Source organism: Genypterus blacodes, unplaced genomic scaffold, assembly GCF_046128005.1.
Source record: "Genypterus blacodes isolate CSIRO-AG114 ecotype Tasmania unplaced genomic scaffold, CSIRO-AGI_Gbla_v1 ptg000052l_1, whole genome shotgun sequence".
In the NCBI taxonomy this organism is placed as follows: Eukaryota; Metazoa; Chordata; class Actinopteri; order Ophidiiformes; family Ophidiidae; genus Genypterus; species Genypterus blacodes.
The window spans coordinates 4620001-4643030 of NW_027466864.1; the positions used below are offsets into that span (position 1 = coordinate 4620001).

Genomic DNA, 23030 nt, shown 5'->3' on the forward strand with positions numbered 1-23030 from the left:
GAAGCGGGAGAGCAGGTTGCTCTTTCCGACGCCCGAATCGCCGATCAGCACCACTTCAGAAAAGAAAAAACAAAACAAAAAGAGGAATTTCAGGGTTAGAAAAGAGGAAGAATCAGAACAATCGACTGCAGTCTGAACGATTTTACAAACTTCCTCAAAAGTAAATTTCCTCTTTAGGAGGTTTTCATCACAACTGAATCTTCTTTCAGTCTGGGGAAGGCGAGTCCATTCACGGTCACAGCTGCACTCCACCAAACCGCGACAAACTAACCAAGATGGATCTGTATTCTTCATTAAATACGATACTTTCTTCCTCCTCGTTCTCATTTCTGGGAGACAAACGGCCTCATGTAAGCTTTCTGTACGCCTCCCTCACCCAAGCAGAAACGCCGGGGACTCGCACCAAAATATTACAACCACCTGCTTTACAGGAAATAGACCCGAGCGCACCAATCCAAGCGATTGCAGACTTTCCACCCGCTGCTGTCATGACAGTATATGGATGAAAGGGAATAAACAAGTTACAGAAGGCTTTAATCTTTGAAAGAGCCGAGGCTAATGTAGCGTACGCTCACATCGATACCAGCAAGGCCTGGGATATTTTGACAGTTTTGTTCCATCATTTAAAGAAAAGCGCACCGAGGTGTCAAGACGCAAAATGTGATGGAATTCATACAAACACCCAAAACCACTTGGCTGCCTGCGAAGCTTGATCTGCTTTATTTGGCCCATCATTATATCATTATATGCTCACGGAGTTAAAAACAAACAAACCATCAAATCTGTTAACGTGCAACTGCAAAAGGATGAGAACAGGAAGTGTGGCAGAGAGACCATAGCTGCAACGCTTCACTCTAGTGTTGGTTTACATCCATATTCAATGGATTCATTGAACTGGGAGGAGGAGGAGGAGGAGGAGGGGTCAGTGTTAAAGTGAGCTATTCTCCTGATGCTTAGTTTTACATTATGATGATCAAATTGAAGCCTTTAATGCTTTGTCTCTCCTATAATGGACGGCGGCAGACGTTATCTGGACGACGAGTGTCTTTCAGCCGCACGTCTCCATTCCCATTGTTGGTTGAGTAAGTCTGTGAAAAGGAAATCAACCACACACACACACACACACACACACACACACACACACACACACACACACATACAAAGACACACACAGACACACACACAGGAGCCGTCTCCATTTCATTCTGCACAAAAAAGTTGTGGGTGTAGAGAACAAATGTCTTTACGCAACCACTTCCAGGTCCAGCGCCACCAAACAGGTAAGGCTGTGGCCGTCTCACACACACACACACACACCCTTTCACAGACCCATTGTGCAGCTCTGCATTCTTGGCCTCAAAAGATATGACACCTCGTTATTACAGGCTACAACCCTACACCCGTCATGTGACCTGGTGTGTGTGACTCTCTGGGTGTGGAGATCTTTATGGATATGTGTGTGTAACGCTCACATGCCTCCCATAGCAGCAGGATGGTTCAGTTTTGTTATCAGTGCTGATCTGAAGGCATCCAAACAAAATCAGATTCACATTCAGGTTCATGAATGACTCGGCATATTAAAGACATGTAGTGAAGGCAGATGGGACAAACGTCTCTCTTCAACCAGGCCTCCTCTGATCGACTCAGATTGGAAAGTTTCTTTAAAAAACAAACTCCTCAGCGTTGACGCTCATATATTCAATACAACGCCACTGAGCAGGAGAAGGAAAGGAGCAAGGACTCCAGCTGAGGGAGAGCCGGTGACTTCCTGTGCTGACGTTTCCATCAGTAAGGACCGGTCTGGGTGACTCACTATGAACTCACCCAACTTGACTCATTGTGTCCTTCAGAGGGACAAAGGGAGCTGCTGGGACAAAGGAGCTTCAACCATCCTGCTCCCTTTTCTTTAGTACACTGAGACACAGAGGGACAGCTGATAGCTCATCAGCGGACGGCACTGAGATTCTGCTAAAATGACTATTTGCTCACCAGAAATCAAGAAACTTCCTCCGAGAGGGAGAGAGACAGCAAATGCCGTCTCCTCTGTTCTGTATGAGACACACACACACACACACACACACCCACGCATGCACATGCAGGTATTTCCAGTTTGACAACACATGCTTGTTTAGTTTTCTATATTTGAAACGACCAAGTGTGCTTCACTTCCTCTTCCTTTTGACGAAGCGCGTAAGGTGGAAGTATTCTTGTGTTTCTGCCAGACAAACAAACAACAATCACATATCATATGTTTGCATTTTTCATGCCATGTCACAATGTGCTATAGGGTTACCACTACACAATGTAAGGAATACCTGACACACACACACACACACACACACACACACACACACACACACACACACACACACACACACACACACACACACACACACACACACACACACACACACACACACACACACACACACACACACACACACACACACACACACACACAGAGGGTTATACTTTGAAAGCCTTTGTCACACATTTCTAAGGGTTAATAAGTGGAATGTGTGGTGCGTTCAAGTGTAAATGCCTGTAAGATACCAAACTTAAGGATCTGGTCCTGTTTGACCCCCGACACTGGTCAGGGCTCTTCTACTCATGTTCAGGGGTTGCATTAATATTTTCTATGTTAAAATATACTTATATATATTATTAACTTTTAACTTGTCCTTTCAGTTGTGCTCCATACATGAAACCTGTACACACACACACACACACACACACACACACACACACACACACACACTAACTAGAAGGGCAGGATTTATAAATACCCGAAGGCATCTATTGTGCCCGCGTCAATTAGAACAATAAAGCATAACTATGTAACAGACAATAAATCAATAATGCGGAATTAGTTAGAGGCAAAGCTCCATGTTGCCCTACAGCACAATATAAATAAGAAGAATCGGCTTAAATAATCAGGGGAACAAAGGTTCAACCACACACTTCCATATGTGGACAAGAGTGGACTACAAAGGGAAACAATGAAGTGTGTGGATGCCACTTTAAACCGGTTTGAACTGTTTCAGCCCCTGATGATCTAATGTGCCAGCCTTCGCTTCCCCACTTCGGTCCCTTATATCCTTATAATTATATGAATTAGATGGAAAATTAATCAACCAAACCCATTTTATTCCCTAAAAATGTCAGGACTTGTTGGACTGTATTGATTTGTAATGCTGTAATGTTATCTGTTCTAGATAAATAAGGGTTGAATACTTTCATAAACAGGGAAAAGTTGATTCTTGAGTTTCAAGACCTATTTGACTACAAAAGCGGATTTAGGTAATGAAAGCTCAAACATGAATGAAGCCACTTCCGGATCATTCATAGATCCCATTGATTAGATGTCCAGTATTAGTATTGTTGTTAGTATTAGTAAGAGTTCTGATATTGACAGACAACAGGAGTTAATACACTTGAGACCACAGTCATGACCGCAGGCCCACAACTCGAGTTTAATCTTCTAAACATGTCAGGACCGAGGCTGTCTGGATCCGTCACCGCTCCTAAGCTTAAACCTTAGGTTGACCAACACCGTATCTTCAGGTGATTGCATCATCGACACAACAGCAGATGCTTGTGGTCGAAGGATCGGATGGCAGAAACACACAAGAGTCCTATGTCCCAACAACAGTCCTCCATTTCTCCCCGAACATGTTAGTGGACAGCAAATGTTGACAACGTGAACGCCGTCTTGTTGCCAGAGTACGCGGTCAACGCGTCGGGCAACTCGGGCAACCCGTGACGTTGCCTCACAGGTGGCGTCCTCACCGTGGAAAGTTTCTCTGTGGAAGTAGAAGCAGTCACTCACCTTTAAACAGGTAGTCATACTCGTCCTCCCTGTTGCTCATAGTTTCTCCCCGGCCGTGACTCTCGTCTCTCGGACAAACTTTCAAAGTGTACTCGGCGACCACCACGGAGCTTCACACGGAGGAAGGTCGGTTCTCACGCCGACGACAGCAAACCCGAATTAGGACAGCAACGCGTAGTTTGGACGAGCCGCCGCTGTTGTTCTTGTAACTGCTAGCTGAGAAAGTTTCGCCTCCTCTTCCTCACCCTCTGTCACTTGCCATTGCCGTGACGTCTGTTCATAAACCCCGCCTCCGGTCGGCTTCCTATTGGTCAATAGCTGGCCGACACCTGTCTGTGCTTGTGCTCTGATTGGTCCACTCTCCTGTCGATCATCAGTATGTCATGTGGTAGTCAATGGGGTGACGTTTGTAGCCTTTTTCCACATTTGATATGAGGTAAACGCTTATCTTTAATCTCCTTAGTGCATTTTGTTTCGGCATTTCTTTGGTTTGACATGATTGGTCAGAATATCCTTATTATGCGTATCAAAATAGATATTTCCGTTTTTAATTAAAAATTGTGTTTTAAATTGATGCTGGGTTAAATTAAAGAAAATCTGAATAAACGTATCTACCCGTGAACTATCAAGTTTGAGTGACGTGAATGTGGAGTAAAAATACGACACTGAAATGTCATAAAATGGTGGTTTTCCTCTATCTGTCTAACTTGTTGCCTTTCTTATGAATAATTTATTTATGATGTATTTACCTCCATACATCTTGAACATTTTGACAGCCTCTCATAAAGTCATATTTTGAGCATTGTTTTTGTTGTTGTTGCTCTTTGTAGTTCAGAATAAGAGAGATATATTCTGTATATGTGTATTGTTTAATAAAGGTTTAGTTTTTTTGATCACTGTTATCTGCATCAGGTGTTCTTGCTGCCTACAGCGCAGGAACAGCGTACACCAACATTCCAGGTATCACCAGGGAACAAAAGAAGTCATAGTGAGATTTGTAATGAAATCAACTCCCTCCTCCTCCTCCTCCTTCTCCCTCCGCCTTTAGGAACACATCAAGGTGACCCTCGACTGTAGTCATGAACACAAATATTGGTTCAGTGAGCGGGCGAGCCCGGCCTGTGCAGAGGCCATTTTCAGACCGACATTTTGACTTGAAGGCTAAGCAGAAGAATTATTAACACGTGAGGCAATACGCACACGCTCTGCTTCTGACACACCTAAATGGAATGCAAGTATTAAAGTTATTCCTTCCACCTGTGCTTCTCCTGCAACGACAAGTCTAAATATGTGACGGGCTTAAAGGTTTGTTTTTTAAACACAAGTTCTGAATTCACTGAAAACACAGGAAGAAGAAAGTAGGTAGGCAAAATGATTTTTTATTTAATGAATATCACCGAGCAGCTAATGATCCCAAATTGTTTGATAAGCTACAATCTCAGTGCTGCTCTTGTTCCACCCTCTATCAGACACTTAAGTGGTTTCTCGTGGAAATGAGCAGTTTGATATGACTCTATTCAATTTGCTTCAGGAAGGAACAACACTTATATATAACACTCATAAATCATCCCTCCTGTGCACTCATTACATCACTGGATCATCATTCTTGGAGGGTTAGACATCATTAATTGTGCCAGTTATTAATTCCAACCCAGTCCGAGGACAAAATGAACACGTGGACATGGACATGACTGAACAGTTTGTCCTTCCTTAACCTGTTATGTCACTCTGAGATGCTCAGAGTTTATATTTCCGCTTCCATACGCAAGATTAAACCTCAATCGCTCCATACCGAGGTCACCATCTGAAAATCCTCTGGTTTCTTGTGAGATTGAATAAGCGACAGGAAGGCGAGTTGTCTGGAAAAGTCATTTATTTTACAACAACAACAACAAAAAAGCAATCAGTCTCATCTTATTTAATCAGCTGGAGCACACACACAGCAGTGACAGCAAGACTCATATTCAGTACATAAAATATTAGCCACCGTGCAAATAGTTGATTAAAAGAACACATAAAAATAAAAACTCCAAGGTGTAACTTAAAACATTACACATTCAGCGAGTCGCTCCCTCTCCTCTGCGTGTGTTGGGATCGTTTCTCCAGTAGCACATCAGCTGTTTCCTGTGACATCAGCTCACATAAGGCACTCTAAATGGTTTCCATCTACTCTCTTTTACATTTAATGGACGCTGCAATTTCAGGATGACATCACACAAGTCAGGGCCGCTGCCAGCCTCTGGTCGAGCTGGGAGTTTGCCCGTCGCCCTGTCGCCCTGTCGCCCTGTCCCGAGGCTCCTGTGCGGGTGGAGGAGGGTGTGATCAGACGTTCCTGCAGCAGGGCTTCCTCTCCTCTGTGCTCTCTGTGTTGGAGACGGAGTTGCTCAGGGACACAGCGTTGATGGAGCCCCGCACCACCTCCTTACTGCTCACCTTCCTGTGAATCTCTGAGGAGAAATATGGTATAAATATAAATTAGACGAGCGCAGAGAGAGAGAGACTGAACCTTTTATAAGCAGGGTGTTATGATGTGACCCGAACTGCAAGATCACAGAGATCTGCGTAAACTCAAGACAATAATGTGTTTATAAAAATTAGTACTGGAACAATGAGCATGTCTGACAAATGTAAGACATTCAGTCGTGAAAATTGGAGGAAATCCACCTGCAAACTGTGCACATGAAGGACTGGGGTTGGGGATCAAATCCACCTACATGCTGCCTGTAAAGCAAGCCACCGGGCCGCCCACTCTCTCTCTCTCCCTCTCTCTCTCTCTGTGACAATCTCACTGTATAGTTGAAAATAATATTCTTCCCCTTCCTTCTCGGGAGATTTAGACGAGAGCGAGGGAAATTACATCAGGGCTGAAGCAAACAACAACAAGAAGTATATAAAGTATGTCTAAATGAATTTACCTGCAAGGACGCTGTTAAACGCCACCTCCACGTTGGTGGACTCCAGGGCCGAGGTCTCCAGGAACAGAATGCCCTTCTTCTCTGGGTGGAACAAGAAAGGTAGGAGAGATACGAGTGACATGTAGGGACTTTAGAATAAATCTATACGTGGAGCTTTCCGTTCACACACCTTGATGTAATGACAGCCTCTGAAAATGACTCATATGAACTGAACCCATGCCAAATATGGAGCTGTAGGGGCATGACTGGGTGTGTATCTTTGATTGATCAGTAGAACCGGTCCAGAAGCAGAAGCGGAGATGCTCTGCCCATCGATTTAAACACAAAGACCATAAAGGTGTCGACAATTTACGACTTCTAAAATGTGTACCTGCGAAGGCTTTGGCCTCGTCAGTGGGTACGGATCTCTCGGAGGCCAAGTCGGTCTTGTTGCCCACCAGCATGACCACAATGTGGGGGTCGGCGTGGTCGTACAGCTCCTTCAGCCAGCGCTCCACGCTCTCATAGGTCAGGTGTTTAGTGATGTCATACACCAGCAGAGCGCCCACTGCCCCTCGATAGTACCTGGTTGGGGAGGATCTGACTTTAGATGAAATATGGAAATGGCTGAATGAATCAACACACACACACACACACACACCAATACACAGATGGACTTAAGCAGTTTACGGCGAGTGTACGCGTGTAAATTGTGAGCATTTTAATTGGCTGATGATGCGCCGAGGTCACGACCCAATCAGTATTTCCTTTACAATTCCATTTCTGTTCCTTTCTTCCGGCAGCATGATTAATTTGCTTTAATGGGTTTTAGCCGCTTGTTAAAGCACCAAATGGAAGCTATGTGGGAGTGGAAATTAGCATATTGGAGTCAGCAGAGTAATTACTCAGAAAGCCTGGTTGTCAGAAAAGAGCTAATCCTGGAGTAGCATGCCCCCAGACTTTCCCCCCCGACATCAAAATAAAATTGACATGGTCCTTTTGTTTTAAAACATGCTCCCCCCCCCTTCCGTTAATCCCTCAAGTTTAATTACAAAAGAATGCAGACAGAACAGAGCGCTCGCTGAGGGCTCGGCTCTAACCAACGGGATTTGGGGGAAATTGGTCAGAGGCGAGAATGTGGCGGTTGGTTTTTCAGCTGATTGGTTGGAGGAGAGAAAGAGGTTCGGCCACTTTCCTCGCACATGTTTTGGTTGACAACAGCACCACCCTTAGACGCAGACACACACACACACACACAGGTTGCTAAACAAGTAACCGAACGCAACGCAGGCGTGATGTGCTAATGCGTGTGCACGTTTCAACACATCAGTAAATCCACTAAAGTACTAACTGATACTCCTATTTGTCAACTTTGTGAAGCTCCGGTGGCTTGGCTTTGTGTTTGTGGCTTCATGAACTGGACACAGATGTACTATGAATAACAGATCTATGCTGTCAGGAGTCCCCGCTCTTACGCAGAGGTGATGGCCCGGTATCGCTCCAGGCCGGCCGTGTCCCAGATCTGGGCCTTGATGGTGAAGCCTTGGAGCTGCACCGTCCGCGTGCTGAACTCCACGCCGATGGTGGTGCGGCTGTCGTGGTTGAACTCGTTCTTGGTGAAGCGGGACAGCAGGTTGCTCTTGCCCACGCCGGACTCTCCTATAAGCACCACTGGAGAGAGAGGAGAGAGAGGGGACAGAGAACAGGAAGGGAACGAGTCACCCACATTTTTCAGAGAACAAAAAAAAAAAAACTCAGGTCGGTGAGCAGGTGTGGCGAGAATATCAAGCGCGGCGACACGTAGAGTTGTAACTAACACAGCCCAGCTTTGTTCCAGAGGCAGGTGGAGGAGACTGGAGGGAACGGGAGGTATTGACTGACACACTATTCCAGGACACAGGCTTTGTTTGGGCTCTTGAAACACTAAACCTGGCACGTCTTGAGTAACTTAACGGTTAAAGAAGCCAAAGCCTCCTGTAACCACTCTTTCACATCCACACAGCTCAAAATGCCCACTTCTTCTTCTTCTTCTAGCGCAGGCGTGTCTCTCTCGTCTGAGACGCCACCATTAGGGTTGCGAAAACATCACCACACCCGCGTTGGTTAGTGATTTTCAAAGAACAATTCTGTGTGTACGGTGCAAACAATGACGGGAGAGGAGGAAGATGTGGGATAACAATAGAAAACAGCAGAATATTGATTAGCAAACAGATCGTATGACACTGTAGAGTACATCCATCCATCTATCCGTCCGTCCGTCCGCTTGTGTTCTAAACCTGCTTATCCTGTTCAGGGTCGCCAAAAGCTGTGCAGTATCCCAGCATGCACCGGGTGTACGTATGCCTTTATCTCCATTGTGGGGGAGTGCAGGTGGACAGAGGAGACGTGTTGTAGCTCTGGTAGGGTTTCAGACACATGTGAGAGCAGTGTGGCGCTGAAAGAGGATCAAGACTCTAAACGTCTGTCCTTCATTTCCCCATAAGTAGCTGAGGACATAATTGGAGCTGTGCAGTAATAACAATAAGAGTCATTGTGCATACTTTGCCCTTCCTCTTATTTCAACACACACACACACACACACACACACACACACACAAACACACACACACACACACACTTGTTTGTCCAGAAAACTGAAACCTTTCGAGTGCGAGCCTCTCTTACGAGCGTCACCCTTGGCTCGGTGTAATGAAACCGTCCTGAATCAGGTGGAACAAGTTAAGCTGCTACTTCCTCCTTTCTAGATAAACGTCTCCTCGGGTAAACAGAGACGAGACGGCCCGGAATAACGGAGACGCCGCCGCTTCTCTCCCTACATTTACACTGACTAATGTTGGGGGTTTCAGGTGTAAGTGGCTGATTGAGACAGAGAAAGGGGCTCGGCTTAATTGGTGCGGACGGAAAAGTATGACCTCATTATGGAAACACGGCAGCGGCGGCGGCGGCAGCAGCAGCTCGGCTCAATCAATAACTGGATGAGGCCGCTGTTTGCTGGGACACGGCAGGCGGCGCGCGGATAAGATCCTAATCTGCCTCCTTATGACATCAGAAGAGTGACAATGACAAATAACTGCCATTAAATATGGAGTGAGGCGCGTGTGCATCTGGGAAATACCTCCAATCCCAGAGCTGAGGAAGGAAAGGGAGGAAAGGACAGAGGGAAGGGCTGAAGGAAGGAAACATGTGAATGAGGAAGGACGCAGAAAGCAGAAAGCCACATACAGTCACTGAGTTTACTGTATATTGATTTACTTTCCATCTAAACTGATTCCTGGTCTCATATTTAACCTGCAGTGGAAAATGTTTCACAGGTTTCTTCACTTTGGGCCGGTGTGAGGTCATCGTTCAGTCGCTGCACTCCTTTTTGAGGTAAAAAAAAAAAAAGAAAAGAAGGCAGTTTCCCCTTTTTCTCCTCTACTGAGTAACTCCTTATGCAAACAACACCTCTGGTTTCCATAGCGACTCAGGACAAGAGGCCTTCGAGCTCTGGGGAGGGCTGCTCTGTCGATTGGGAGGAAGTTGGGAAGAATTTGATGCCTCGCCGCGAGGATTAAATTTTCCTTTTGTTTGTTTTCGTGACCTTCCAGCCGGCGCACACAGCTGCTCTACCGTGCCGCCCAACCGTGCCGCTCTACCACGCCCCTGCTGCCAACACGGGCCGGACATCATAGCGGAAACGTTAAACAACATTTACATGTGGTACATTTACATCATTTGGCAGGCGCCTTTATCCAAAGCGTCGTACGTGTGAGATTTAAATTACAAGCCAAGAAGAAAGGTCGTAGTGTTGAGAGGAGGAAAGAGGAAAGGTTTCATGATGGAATGCGGCACGTGTGAGTGACTGTGCAGGTTTTCATTCCAAACTCTACAACCTTGATTTCAATGATTACATGTCACCTTCCTTGAGTGGAGTTGAGCTCTGTGGAATGAAACCCTGCCTGCTTCAGAGTTCCCACAGCACGTTGCTCAAGAGCACTGGAGTAGTAGTGTGTGTATCGTCGTACACCAAAACTCCTTAAATACATTGTGGTGTCTTATAGAATGCGTGGTAGTATTCCACGTCACTCGGTGCTATTTTGACTCCATCCTTCACCGGCAGCACATTATCAACATGACATTTTTGTGTCTAAATGCCAAAATACTTCAACCAAATCACCTCTGTGCATGTGACTCTCACTCGCCTCCTGCGTCTGTGAGGAGGCAGCGAGCACAGCAGGCAATCATTGTGTCATATAGCAAAACCTGTGTGTGTGTGTGTGTGTGTGTGTGTGTGTGTTTATGCTGAAGACAGAAGGAAACACACGCCACAATGTTAAAACAGATTAAAGTCCTTTCCAAAGAGCCGTGGTGGAGTGTATCTGTATGTACACACACCCACACACACACACTGTGCCACAATAGAAGGATAAGCCGGAATTAAAGTACACATCCTGCAACAATTACCCGTTTGATATACGTCCATTAGCAGAGAGCAGGTCCTTGTGATGGGATTGCGTTGACACTTGTGTGTCTTGGGTTACATAAACGTCTCACCTTAAAGGCTTTGACACTTCAAATAAAGCCTACACACAAGATTACTTATGGAAATTGCTCGTAATGACTCTACATGTGTATTTATTTGGACCCAAAGAGGTTTGTAGGTCATCGCCTGTGCTTTGTGTGTCTGTCCTACTCTCTACCTACACGCAAAAGCAGCAGTGTAAAGCCGTATATAGTGGATTCTGGTGAACGAGCGTAGCATACGTAAATAGGAAAGGGATGACATCATAACTGCTCAGCCGGTCATAGGTAACAGGATCAGAGGAGAAACTGCATACTCACCCTTAAAAACAAAGTTGTAGGCCTCATCTGACCCCATGCTGTGCCCATTCAGTGTCGACACTCCGGTTTCCTGACGTCCTGCTCTCTCCAACACACACTCACACTTTGATCTGAGCTGCGCTGATTCACATGTAAAGAGCAAAGAATCTTCAGACAACAGCGGGAGGAAAACAGTGTGTGTCAGGCGGCGTCCAGTGTGTCGTCCTCCTCGTTGCGCTTCCTGGTGTGAGTCAGTGAGCGGTGGCTGGCTGCGGGCTGGCGGCCTGTTGGAGCAGGAGCCGCGGCGTGTATCAGGGCGGAGGGGCGGAGGGATGGAGGCTGGAGGCTGGAGGGTGGAGGCCGGGCCCGGGCGGCACGGATGGGGGCGTGTCCCGGTGGTGGAGTCGCTGCAGGGCAGGTTGGACAGGTGGGGCGACTCTCAGGTACAGAGGAGAGGAGCGACCAGGCGCCCCCTGCTGGACAAATGGGATAACTGCTCTGAGGAAGGAGGCAGAATCCCTTTGCTTCCTCTTTGAAAGGGAACATTCACACTGGGATGGGAAAATTCAATTCATGCAATACAACTTCTGTCTTTTTGTTTTGAATGTGTTTGTATTCCTGGCCTGTTTTGTGAGCTGATTTCCTGTTTCTAAACATTACAGACATCATCCTCTTCCTCTTTGCAGAAGAGATGAAGCCCAATCCGATTCTGTCAGATTGAAATCTGTGCCATGAATGCACCACGGTCACATGATGCCTTTAATGGCTTCACGTGTACAGATACAAGATACATTTGATGTGTTTTGTATATTTAAAAATTTAAAAATGTTCACTCCTTGCTGGTTTCTGACTCTTCCACCGATTTCAAATGAAAGCAAATAAATTCTATTCACGCCTGGACTGTGATCACATTTTTGCAAAATTTTCAGGGTTTTCTATCTTTGATGAAAGTCTGGTTTCAATTTATTTGTGCAAGCACTTCCATTATTTAATTTCATTAAAACTGCCTTTATTTATTTATGTCTAATTATACTGGGTTGGTTGTTTTCTTCTTTATGTGTAACTTAACACCTTTGTAAATGAGGATTCCTCCACAATGGTCCTTTGAGATGAAATAAAAGTTGATGATTTATGTTCGTTTCAGGCTTAAAAGGCAATAAAAGCTGAAAAATATAAAAGTGCATTTGATGAAGATCCTTTTATCCTGTAATTATGTAGAGGAAATAAAAGCAATGAAAAACAGAAATCAAGCTTGTTGGCCCGATGTCACCTGGAAATAATCCTGATGAGAAAAGAAGTTCAGTGGAGGGGAAGAGAGAAGACGGGAACATGGTAACAGACACTAATCTGTGTTTCAGCACAGGCGGGTAAATGACAGGAGCTTCTTGGTTCTTGAACTTGCATGCAGCTAAAGAAGCAATTAGGAACAATAAGGATCGATCAGACTTCCAATCAAACGCCTCTAATCTGGATTGGATTGTTTTAAAAGACATAACACGTCTGGCAAAGGTGTGAATATTGATCCAAAAAGGTTTATTTTACAGCTTTTGAAAGAGAAAACACACACACACACACACACACACACACACACACACACACACACACACACACACACACACACACACACACACACACACACACACACACACACACACACACACACACACACACACACACACACACACACACACACACACACACACACACACACACCTGTCTCCCCCCTGGATCGGATTCAAACAGATTTTTTGTTTTCTGCCAAACTGTGCTCAGCATGTCTGTGATTGGATGAATCTGTCGCCGTGGGAGCAGATGACACAGGAGGAATCATCTCAGCAGTTGCATCGCTACATTTCTGGACAAATAACGGGGACATTTGGAAAAACAGGCCGAGACGGAAACAAAGTCACCGGGGAGCAAAGAGAGTTGAAAATCCATAGAAATGGTTTGTTAGATTTGATGATATATTATAAATACATCGTTTCCCCAATTCCTCAAGCACACAAACGCACACACACACAGGTCTCCACTCACTTACACACATATGCACGTATGCGGTGTGGACACAGAGCACGTTACAGGAGTCCATGAGTGATAGACAGAACAGAAGACGCCTTCTTTGCCAGGCCGCAGGCTCCGGTCACATCTTCCCTACGACGCTGCCACTTGGGTTAACGGCTCCTCCAGGTACTGCACCAGGGCCTCAGCCTGCAAAGACACACACACACACACCACACAAAGACACACAAGGAGCCGCAATTAAGTCACCTCTGGATCAAAGCCCATTTAGATGATAGTGAATGGTTCCATCTCTCTTTAAGGTTTGACCCGACCCTTCACCTTTAACCTGCTGCTGCTGCCGTGACGACGTCATTGGAAAACTCATACTGACTGTGTGTGTGTGTGTGTGTGTGTGTGTGTGAATACGACGACAAACATCTGACGTGTTAAATGTCTCACCTTGGCTTTGAGCATTCCAAACCCCACTGTCTCTTTGGCGTACATGCACAGTAGCAGGTTTGCGACCCGTGTGATGGCCACCCTGCCCTCCTGTGAGTAGAAGAAGAATCCATTAGAACTCTCACACACTCACACTCTCACACACACACACACACACACGAGGAGTAACACAGTCACAGTGTCGCCTCTCACCATACAATCCATGAGGATGAATTTGAGTTTGTCTTCGTTGAATGCTTGGTGTCCATTCTTGTCGTAGGCCGCCCAGATGTTGCTGGCTATGGCAGCTGTTACTCGTGCGTCGGTGTCGCCGTAGCCAGAATACGCCAAGAGCGAGCCTTCATTATTCAGCAAACTGGGCAAAACACAAAGTGACATCATCAGTCAACACACAGCAGGATGACATGTGAGGCGAGGTCATCCAAGCTTTTAATTCCATCAAGCATAGAAACAGCACTGATACATAAACAAACAAACACACACACACACACACACACACACACACACACACACACACACACACACACACACACACAGTATTTTAAGACCCTTTCGAGGACTTTGACATATCCTGTCATCATATTTTACATTTAACATCTATATTAAAAACAGCTTTTATTCTGATGCTTTCTATTGCACTTAAAAGTCTACATGACATCGCAGAGGAAAGTGTGTGTAAAGGATCTCACTAAAGGTGACAATACAGCAGTGTGTGTGTGTGTTAGCACGTCGTTAGCCCGCCGCTAGCTGTCTCTACTCACAGTGTGCTCTGGACTCCGTTTGTATTCGCTTGGCTCAAAACCTGCGTCAGCGCTTTGGGTCGTAACATTACGGCCTCCTTATTAACGCGAATCACCACTTTAAAATGTCCACCGTCTTTAAAACCCAACAAACTAAACGATCGACAAGCAAACTCAAGTCAGCTGATGTTTCTTTTCCGTTTCCTTGTTCGCGGTGCATTATGGGAATCGTAGTGAACGAGCGCATATCTGGCAAATTCCAGGTCATGGTGCGTTCGGGTAATGTCGGAAACGGAAATATCAAATATGGAGCTTGGATGTTGCGACGAAACTGCCAGCGCCGTCGCGTTTCTAAACCGTAAACTCTGGATTTATGCTTATACACCAGTTATCTAGTTGTGTTTTCACCGCTTGGGCAGCGAGAAACACACAAGTTAATAATCCATAAATATGTGAGATACATTTTTGTTTTTAACTACTCATTACATAATAATTTGATCTTAAATCAATTGTTTGAGTGTAAATGTTACTCTAACAGAATCACAGTAAAATGTTACTCCATTTTACTGTGAAACTAGTTTATTTCCTTACCGACTCCAGTCTGGCACACGTCTTTGTGACCAATAATACATTCACCCACAAAATGTGCACATCACTGGTTGATTTCTGTGAATTTGAGTTTATTTTGATCTCTGAGGAGCGTCAGACCTTTCAGATATCACTGGAAGCAGCAAGCAATCCATCACAGGCCACTCTACCACCTCAACGCACACTGCCAGGCTACATGGGAACTGCCAAGCAAGGACTAAATTCAGCCCCCCCCCCCCCCCCAATTTGCATCTGTCAAAATAAATTATTCACACATTAACGTATTTTAAAAGTATATTAAAACAAACAGGTGAAATCCAAGAACAAGGCAGAGAAAATCCTGTTTTCTTTCAGGGTCGATGTTGCAGAGAATGCAGTAATTCAGAGGAGAAGGGTTGGACGCCACACACACACCAGATCACACATCATTCATATTACTGAACCCTACACTCCAGTCAGGCACTACACTGCTTGTATGAAAATACACAACATAGTGTTGCAAAAGGATTTCTTTAATCATTAATCATTTTAAAACATTTCAGTGATGTTTTCACATATTCTACCAGTCATCAAGAGCTTTGATCCCAGGTCATCAGCTGACACATGTGTGTGTGTGTGTGTGTGTGTGTGTGTATATAGACCATCTCCTTGTTTAAAGCATAAACACTAACTTATTTCCTGGAAAAAGGAAACAAAACGCGTGGGTTTCTTTACATAGACATTAACATGAAATGGTCTAAATTTATTGCATGAGTTGGTGGAACAACTTCCTCATCTTTCAACCTGAAAATGATCAGTTTGTCCTCCTTAACACAAAAACATGTAGGCAGCTGTGATAACCATACAAACAAGCTTCAGTACTGTCAAGAATGTCAAGGAGAAATGAAGCTGTTCTTGTAATAAATACTAGTCAGATAGGTTTAAGCACAGAGGCGGAGAAAAATATGTGACAGAGCGCAAAACTGAAGAGGATCTTCCACACAACGCCGTCTACAGTCAGGTTCAAAACGCGTTACTTCACCACCTAAAGACAAGTCTGTTAAAAATATGTTAATTCCTTGGTAATCTCATGCAGAAGTCCAGTGAACCAGCATTCGTCATTCAGAAACCATCCTGGGTTGCACTGGCAGGAGTGACGGCGGTGGCAGCAGTGTTAGTTGTCGCGTTGTGTTGCAGCAGTACTGCCGTTCCACAGCATGTAGCACAGGACTAATTCTGTTAGGGACTGAAACTGGCAACATCCTTCCTTCCAACTCTCCCATCATGATTTCATAACTCCCCCCCCCTCCCCCCCCGTTCATATTTACTAGAATTCACAGATCAGCTGAAGAGATTAGAAGTGATTGATATACCACTGAGTCCATCAGAGGGTCAGGGGGAGACGGGTGGGTGTGTGTGTGTGTGTGTGTGATGGACCGACTCCACTCCCATCTCTCAACCCAAGTCTCCCAATGGTCCACATTCAATCCTAGAATTATTCTTTCAATTTTTTTTATCAACCCACGACCGCTATCATGATCTGAGGGGGGCTGAGCGAGTTTAGGAGGGCTGGGAGCCCAGCAGTCTCTCGATGGCAGCGTTGATATCTCCTCCCGTGGCGATGAGTGCCTGCAGGTTGGCTTCGCGGTTGATGAAGCCCATGGCGTTGAGCTGGTCTAACTGATGCTGGAACCGAACCTCTGGGGTCGGAGTCTGCGAGGGAGGAGATGATGCGTTAAGTCAGGTGTTATTCATTTACAGAAGAGAATATTTGCGGAAAATCTGGAGGTTCTGTTGGCCGCTGTAAGCTGTTAGTTAAACTTTAGGTTTCACTGTTTTGGTGGTTGAGAATATTCTGCCCCATGCACGCTTCAATGAACCGACACAAACAGATTCCCTGTGCTATCCTGCCTTAATGACCCAGGCCTGATTGGTGTTTTCTGTCACAAACTAGACAAAGTCAGATCACGATGATAGAACATACCGAAGAACCGCCACCGCCGCCGCCACCGCCTGCAAACATCTGTAACATTTGCTGCATGAGCTGCTGCTGAGAGGGAGGGGAGGCGGAGGTTGTGGTTGGTCCTGGTGTGGAGGCAGGGGGGTTCCCCGGGGGGTTCCCTGGGGGGACGCTGCCCCCTGTGGTGGGAGGAATGACTCCAGCTCCTCCGGGATTCAAACTAGAGGGGGGAGGAAAGACAAGTTAGGAATGCAGACAAATGGATTCAAATTCAAAGCCTTTTCCTAAGCTGGGGAATGTAGGAATCACCAATTGCAGGGTAATGAATATCTGCTTCAGCTAAAGTAAGAGTACCTGGTGAGCCCTGGGACCTCGCCTTGTAGGGCCTGCAGGCCCTGTTGAATCTGTATGAGGGCCTGCATGGCTCTGGGGTTGGTGAGTGCAGACATCGTGTCAGGATTCTGCATCTGCTCAACAAAAGACATGAAGAGTTTGAATCTGGGCCTGAATCTTTTGTCCGAACCTTCACAGCTTCAATCACGCCACCATCACATGGCTCAATGTCTCTGATCTAACCTGCTGGAGAAACATAGGAAGCTGATTTCTCATCTGTTCCTGCAGCTGGGGGTTGCCGGCGAACAGAGGGTTGTTCAACAGAGCCTGAGAAAGACGAAAGAACAAATGACCCAGAGCCACAAAACCTTCAAATGGCGAGCAAGCCTGACAGCAGAACACGAGGCTGTAACATCAAAGCCACCAAAATATGACTATCACGCCCACCTGTGATGCAATGTCTGGATTTTGTGCCATGGACTGCATTGCGTTGCGCATGTATGGCGCCGACAGCATGTTCTGCATCAGCTGTGGGTTTTCTGCCATCTGCTGCATCAGACCCTGCATGCCTGGACTACTGAAGCCAGCTTAACACAGACCAGGGAGAGGTGGATCAGAACGCAGAAGGAAAACTAAATGCCACACATATATCATTGCCCGGGTTACAAACAGGTTACTATAACACGTATGAGCTGAAGCAGTGCTGGTACGTTATTTACCGTTGCCGAGTCCCATGCCGCCCATGCCCAGGGGGTTGAAGGGGTTGGGAGCCGAGCCGGCTGCAGAGGAGGATAACATGGAGGCGCCTGTTGCCGCTGACGCTGAGGGTGACGGAGGACCCCAGGGGTTTGGTAAGGGCTCTCTATTTTCTGTTCTTGATGGCTGAACTCCAGAGTTCTCCGCGTTACTCCCCAGGGCAGAGAAAGGATTGTTTCCAAACTGTAAGAGATTATCACAAACCAGAAATGATCTTATCAGCCTCCATCAGATCGCCGCTTTGCATAAGGTTTGAATGCTACGTCAGCAGATGAACCCAGTGCGTACGGTGACAGCTCACCTGCTCCCTTGCAGCACTGAACATGGGCTCCTGTATGTCTGTATACATCCTCCGTAGAGCATTGTAACCCCCAGGGATGCTCTCCAGGTTGCTGAGCGCCCGGTCCTGGTTGCGCATCATTTCTTGCATCATTGCTGGATTCCTTGCCAACTCCATAGTCTGTGGAGGAAAAGATGGGCGAGACAACAACAACAATTGAGGGGTGAAAGGTTAAAGGAGGAGGGGGGGCTCTGGGGGGAAAGGAGGCTTTAGATCAGCATCGAGGAGAGAAAGAAAACAAAAGGAGCGATGGCGTGCAATTCAAAGCCATCTTAACGTGGACCGAGAAAGCTCTGCCCTCACCTGTCTCATCAGCTCAGGGTTGTTGAGCATGTGGGAGATCTCGGGGTTGCGTTCCATGAGCTGCTGCATCTGGGGGTTGCCCACAAACATCTGTCGCATCAGGTCTGGGTTGGACATCATGTTCTGGACCAGCGGGTTCTCCATGATCTGAGACAGCATCTCTGGGTTGGACATCAGCTGCCTCTGCATCTGCTGCTGCATCTCCGCAAAGTTGGATGATGACATACCCATGCCCAACAGGTCGCCCAGTCCACCTTTAGGAGAAGGGGAACAGCTGGGGTTTAGTAACTTCCCATTGCTTCTTCTGCGGCCGGGTGTGTGTTGAGAGTGGAGAGCCTATTGGACAGTAGTAGTTGTTTTATGAGATTTGTCTAAAGAATCTATACTTCAGATAAGAGAATAACATGAGAGCACAGGTGTGGGAGGAACAAAAAGACCAGCAGGAGGGATTTCAGTTCCATGAGGAGCTACATGTATCAGACGTAACCTAGCATCAAGTCTCCAGCTTCACTCTTGATTATGTATCTTGGCAACAGGAGCAGGTGGGAATCAAGCACCGGTGTTGGCGTGTATTCACTCTTACTCATGGAGTTAGCAGGTTGTGCCGGTGATGGAGCCGTGCCGCCTCCTGTGCCGCCGCCTGTGCCGCCGCCTGTGCCGCCGCCTGATGCAGTGGCGTTGGTGGTGGTGCTGGTGGTGGTGGTGGCTTGAGGTGCTGCAGAGCTGGAGCTCGGCTGAGACGCACTGCTGCCTGTCGATCTGAAGAGACAAAGCAACCGTCAAACTGAAGTCTTAAGTTGAATTGTCATTTTAGGCTTCGACTCAAATGTACTCACTTCGGGGCCGTCTTGATAACAAGATGAATTGTGAGTCCATCTTTGATCCCGTGCTGGTGTAGAGACTCTCCATCCTTCAAAATCTTCCCAGCAAATATCAACACCAAATTGTCCGGCTTGGCTTTGAATCTCTTTAGTATTTCTTCTTTGAACTGCAAGGATGACAAATATGGGGTTTGGTAAATGAAATTGAGAATAAGTTAAGAAACCCAAAAAAAAGGACTAGGAAACTAGAAACTCTTAGCTTCTAATTTGCTGTTTTTGTTTGTGATCACAAGCAGCAGAGAAATATAGTTTCAAAAAATGTACTCGGTTCAAAGGGATTCTGAAGAGCACCTACTCTCTCTACAGGCAGTGTTACGGCAGGCATGGATAATAATAATTACAATAACATTAATAATAATAATATGGTAATAATAATAGATGGTTTAACAGGGTTTGTTAAATCTAATACATATGGATTTCCAACCTCCAAACTAGTGCTTAGAAGCTGCAGATGATGATGTCATTGTTAGGTGGTCTGTACCTGCAGCACCATCCAGTATCACCACAGGTAAGCTCACAAAATGGACATTTCTTGAAAGTCACTGTTGTCCCTCATAAACCAGACGCAACATGTCAACACAAATCTACTTAATTGTGACAATATCAATGATGTTGACTTCAGGATTTCACCTAAACATTTCACCCCCCCCCCCCCCCCCCCCGCACCCCACTAACCAATCAGCAAGAGGCCTCATTCATGAAATGTGACATCATCATCAGTAATGGGCTCCATGGGGTGCAGCTACGTGATCTATATATGATGACACTAAGTTACAGAAGGAGAACCACTAATCCACTGGTTTCCACTTCCGGGTTTCTCTAGCTGCTGTCACTGCGGGGAAACACCTGTGATTTCGGGGCAGAAGTCTCCCCGTAAACGTGCCTAACATCCGCCCCTGTGACCCGCGGGGGCAGATGGATCACGGAACAACGCTTATCTCCTTCTTATCGCGTTTGGACCGCGGTCACCATCAGAGTGATCCCCGTCCGCAGCGACCATGAATCAGCAGAAAACACGCGGGTTACTTCACGTCAGCGTAACAACTAAACAGTTAGCTGTTAACTGTTAGCTGACGAGTCTGGATGTCGCAATGTTACAGAAGCTACGTGAAAGCCCCTGTGATAACTTTACTCATACGCGTCTAACTTAATCCGCCAAACCCCACTGTTCAATGACAAATGAATGAAAATATGTGAGAAGACAATGTAATGACAAATTATAAACTACAGCCCGTTGGGGTTAAGTTAGCTCGTTCAGGCACTAAGCTAACCCTTCTGAGGCTACTGACGTAAATTGCAGTACAAGTTGTCAAAAACGGCCGGTAAACGCACCTGGGCCACGGAGGAATCTTCCGAAATAGCAATTTCCTCCTTTTCTTTGAGAGTTTTGACAGTCACCACGATCATGGTCGCTCCTCCGGCAGCATTTATATCTACGTTGGCATCCACAGGAGGCTCCGAGCCGCTATTCTCCGCCATCTTTACTACTCCTTCTGATGCATTCCAGGGCTCGTCGTACTTTTTCACTTTAGAACACAGAAGTTGTAATTACACGTCTTGTCCTACACTAAAGTGTGTACATTTGAACCAAGTAGAAGACGATTGAAAAATGTACGTTATTAAGGTCAATATACATTTTTATTGGCCGCTGATAAAGCCCACACATCAAAATATTGGACATTTTCTCTCCCCTGACGCATTCAATTGATTTTTTACCGTGCCCACCTACGATAGAAAAATTTCCGAGAGTTCACAAAAGCATCTTTAGCGCTGCCCCAATAGACACGATTGACAAAACTGGGACAGCGCCACCTAGTGGGGAAGAGAATTGCTTTAACTATGTCATATTAATGAAGAGATGTTGAACTGTACAATTGCGTAGCAGTTGTTTGATTAACGGAACAACGATATTTATGCACATAATTAGAAACAATTTATCTCGAAATCAAATGCGATTAAATACACACACAAATGCAACTGGTAATACTGTTCATATCTTCGTGGGACATGTTGGCTCAATTACATAACTGCCTGAAATCACGTCAATTGGTATAATCTAGTAAAAGTTTGATGACACATCGGCAGACAAACCTGACATTAGCGCAGATAGACCGACTCTTTTGTTTCCTCTTCACTGTGAATGCACCACGAATATGAGCAAACTTCGTTCCGCCAAGTCAAGGCAACTTTCCTTTGAACGTTTAATTAGAAAACACGAAATTACAATGTGAAAAAACTGCGTTGCTTCAAACAGTGTCTGACCTCCAAGCTACTTAAATAAACTACATTGGCGTCACGAAACGAACAGAATTACAACATTGATGTCACCAAAACGAACAACGGTATAATATTGACGTCATTCGACTAATATGGACCATATGATCTTTAAAATTAAATCATCAGTCATCAATATTAAGTAGTTTTTGAATAAATATTACTTATCATCCGGGTCATTTGGCTCTTACACTGGCTAAGCGGATGTGCAATTATTGATTGATTTTAATTAATCTCCCGAATGGGTTTTTGTTGACACGTGACTTTACTTTGGCTGGAATCAAATGCTACTGTTTATTAGTGATAGAGACACCCAACAAACACTTTTATTTTCTTCAAAAATGTGAAAATGGTCCTTATTTTCAAATAATTTACTAATCTATTATCTACTGAAGCCTCCCTTTGCTACAATCTTGCTGTTGTAACCCCAATGTTTATCTTATCTTATCTTAATTATGTAATGTGTTAATAGTGAACCTTTGAAAGAAACTGTTGGCAAGCTTTCAGTAATACTTCTATAGTAAATGTGATAGAAACAGTGGCTCCTTTGGCACATAATGCCCAGTGTGGTGTGAGCCTCACTGCCTGTGCTGGAGTTATCATCTCTGCTGCCCTGGTGTGGCTGCATTCAAGATAATTCCTAGTTAATGTTAACAGTACAAATATGAAATCACATCTAATCTGATCTGATTTCATTTCCCAGTGACATTATTCACTGGATCCACCTTCTCAAACACACTATAAGCAAACAGCCAAACCTGATATGCAAACACACTCTGACCTCCATTTAAATACAAGCGAAAAGTCTCCTAACATATCATTCCTATTTGATGTTGACACCCATAATATCTCTGATAACCAAGCAATATAAATTACGGATTTTGTTGTAGTAG

General features: G+C 45.4%; 4 protein-coding genes across 4 annotated transcripts in view; all 4 read right to left on the reverse strand.

Annotated features, from left to right (window-relative positions):
* rab11al (RAB11a, member RAS oncogene family, like) overlaps window positions 1-4109 on the reverse strand; it is a 10207-nt gene extending 6098 nt beyond the window's left edge. The window contains exons 1-2 of the mRNA XM_076150227.1: window positions 3830-4109; window positions 1-53 (exon numbers count right to left, since the gene is read on the reverse strand). The exon at window positions 1-53 is cut by the window's left edge and continues 143 nt beyond it. Of these exons, the coding sequence (XP_076006342.1) occupies window positions 1-53; window positions 3830-3869 (93 nt within the window). The 5' untranslated portion in view covers window positions 3870-4109. The remainder of the gene's footprint in view (window positions 54-3829) is intronic.
* A 1575-nt stretch (window positions 4110-5684) lies between these two features.
* Window positions 5685-11839, reverse strand: rab25b (RAB25, member RAS oncogene family b). The gene is made up of 5 exons (XM_076150381.1): window positions 11545-11839; window positions 8199-8394; window positions 7115-7308; window positions 6745-6825; window positions 5685-6276 (listed from the first exon to the last, which is right to left on the reverse strand). The coding sequence occupies exons 1-5, from the start codon at window positions 11579-11581 to the stop codon at window positions 6152-6154; spliced, it is 633 nt and encodes a 210-aa protein (XP_076006496.1). The 5' UTR covers window positions 11582-11839; the 3' UTR covers window positions 5685-6151.
* A 1189-nt stretch (window positions 11840-13028) lies between these two features.
* lamtor2 (late endosomal/lysosomal adaptor, MAPK and MTOR activator 2) lies at window positions 13029-14942 on the reverse strand. Its single transcript, XM_076150384.1, has 4 exons — window positions 14745-14942; window positions 14176-14338; window positions 13984-14073; window positions 13029-13731 (listed from the first exon to the last, which is right to left on the reverse strand). Exons 1-4 carry the CDS (start codon window positions 14810-14812, stop codon window positions 13675-13677), a joined length of 378 nt encoding a protein of 125 aa, XP_076006499.1. The 5' UTR covers window positions 14813-14942; the 3' UTR covers window positions 13029-13674.
* An 871-nt stretch (window positions 14943-15813) lies between these two features.
* Window positions 15814-21367, reverse strand: LOC143000974 (ubiquilin-4-like). The gene is made up of 11 exons (XM_076150494.1): window positions 21196-21367; window positions 19819-19970; window positions 19566-19741; window positions 18983-19236; window positions 18641-18799; window positions 18303-18522; window positions 18031-18170; window positions 17827-17910; window positions 17605-17717; window positions 17275-17470; window positions 15814-17003 (listed from the first exon to the last, which is right to left on the reverse strand). Exons 1-11 carry the CDS (start codon window positions 21340-21342, stop codon window positions 16851-16853), a joined length of 1794 nt encoding a protein of 597 aa, XP_076006609.1. The 5' UTR covers window positions 21343-21367; the 3' UTR covers window positions 15814-16850.
* Between the last annotated feature and the right edge of the window lie 1663 nt (window positions 21368-23030).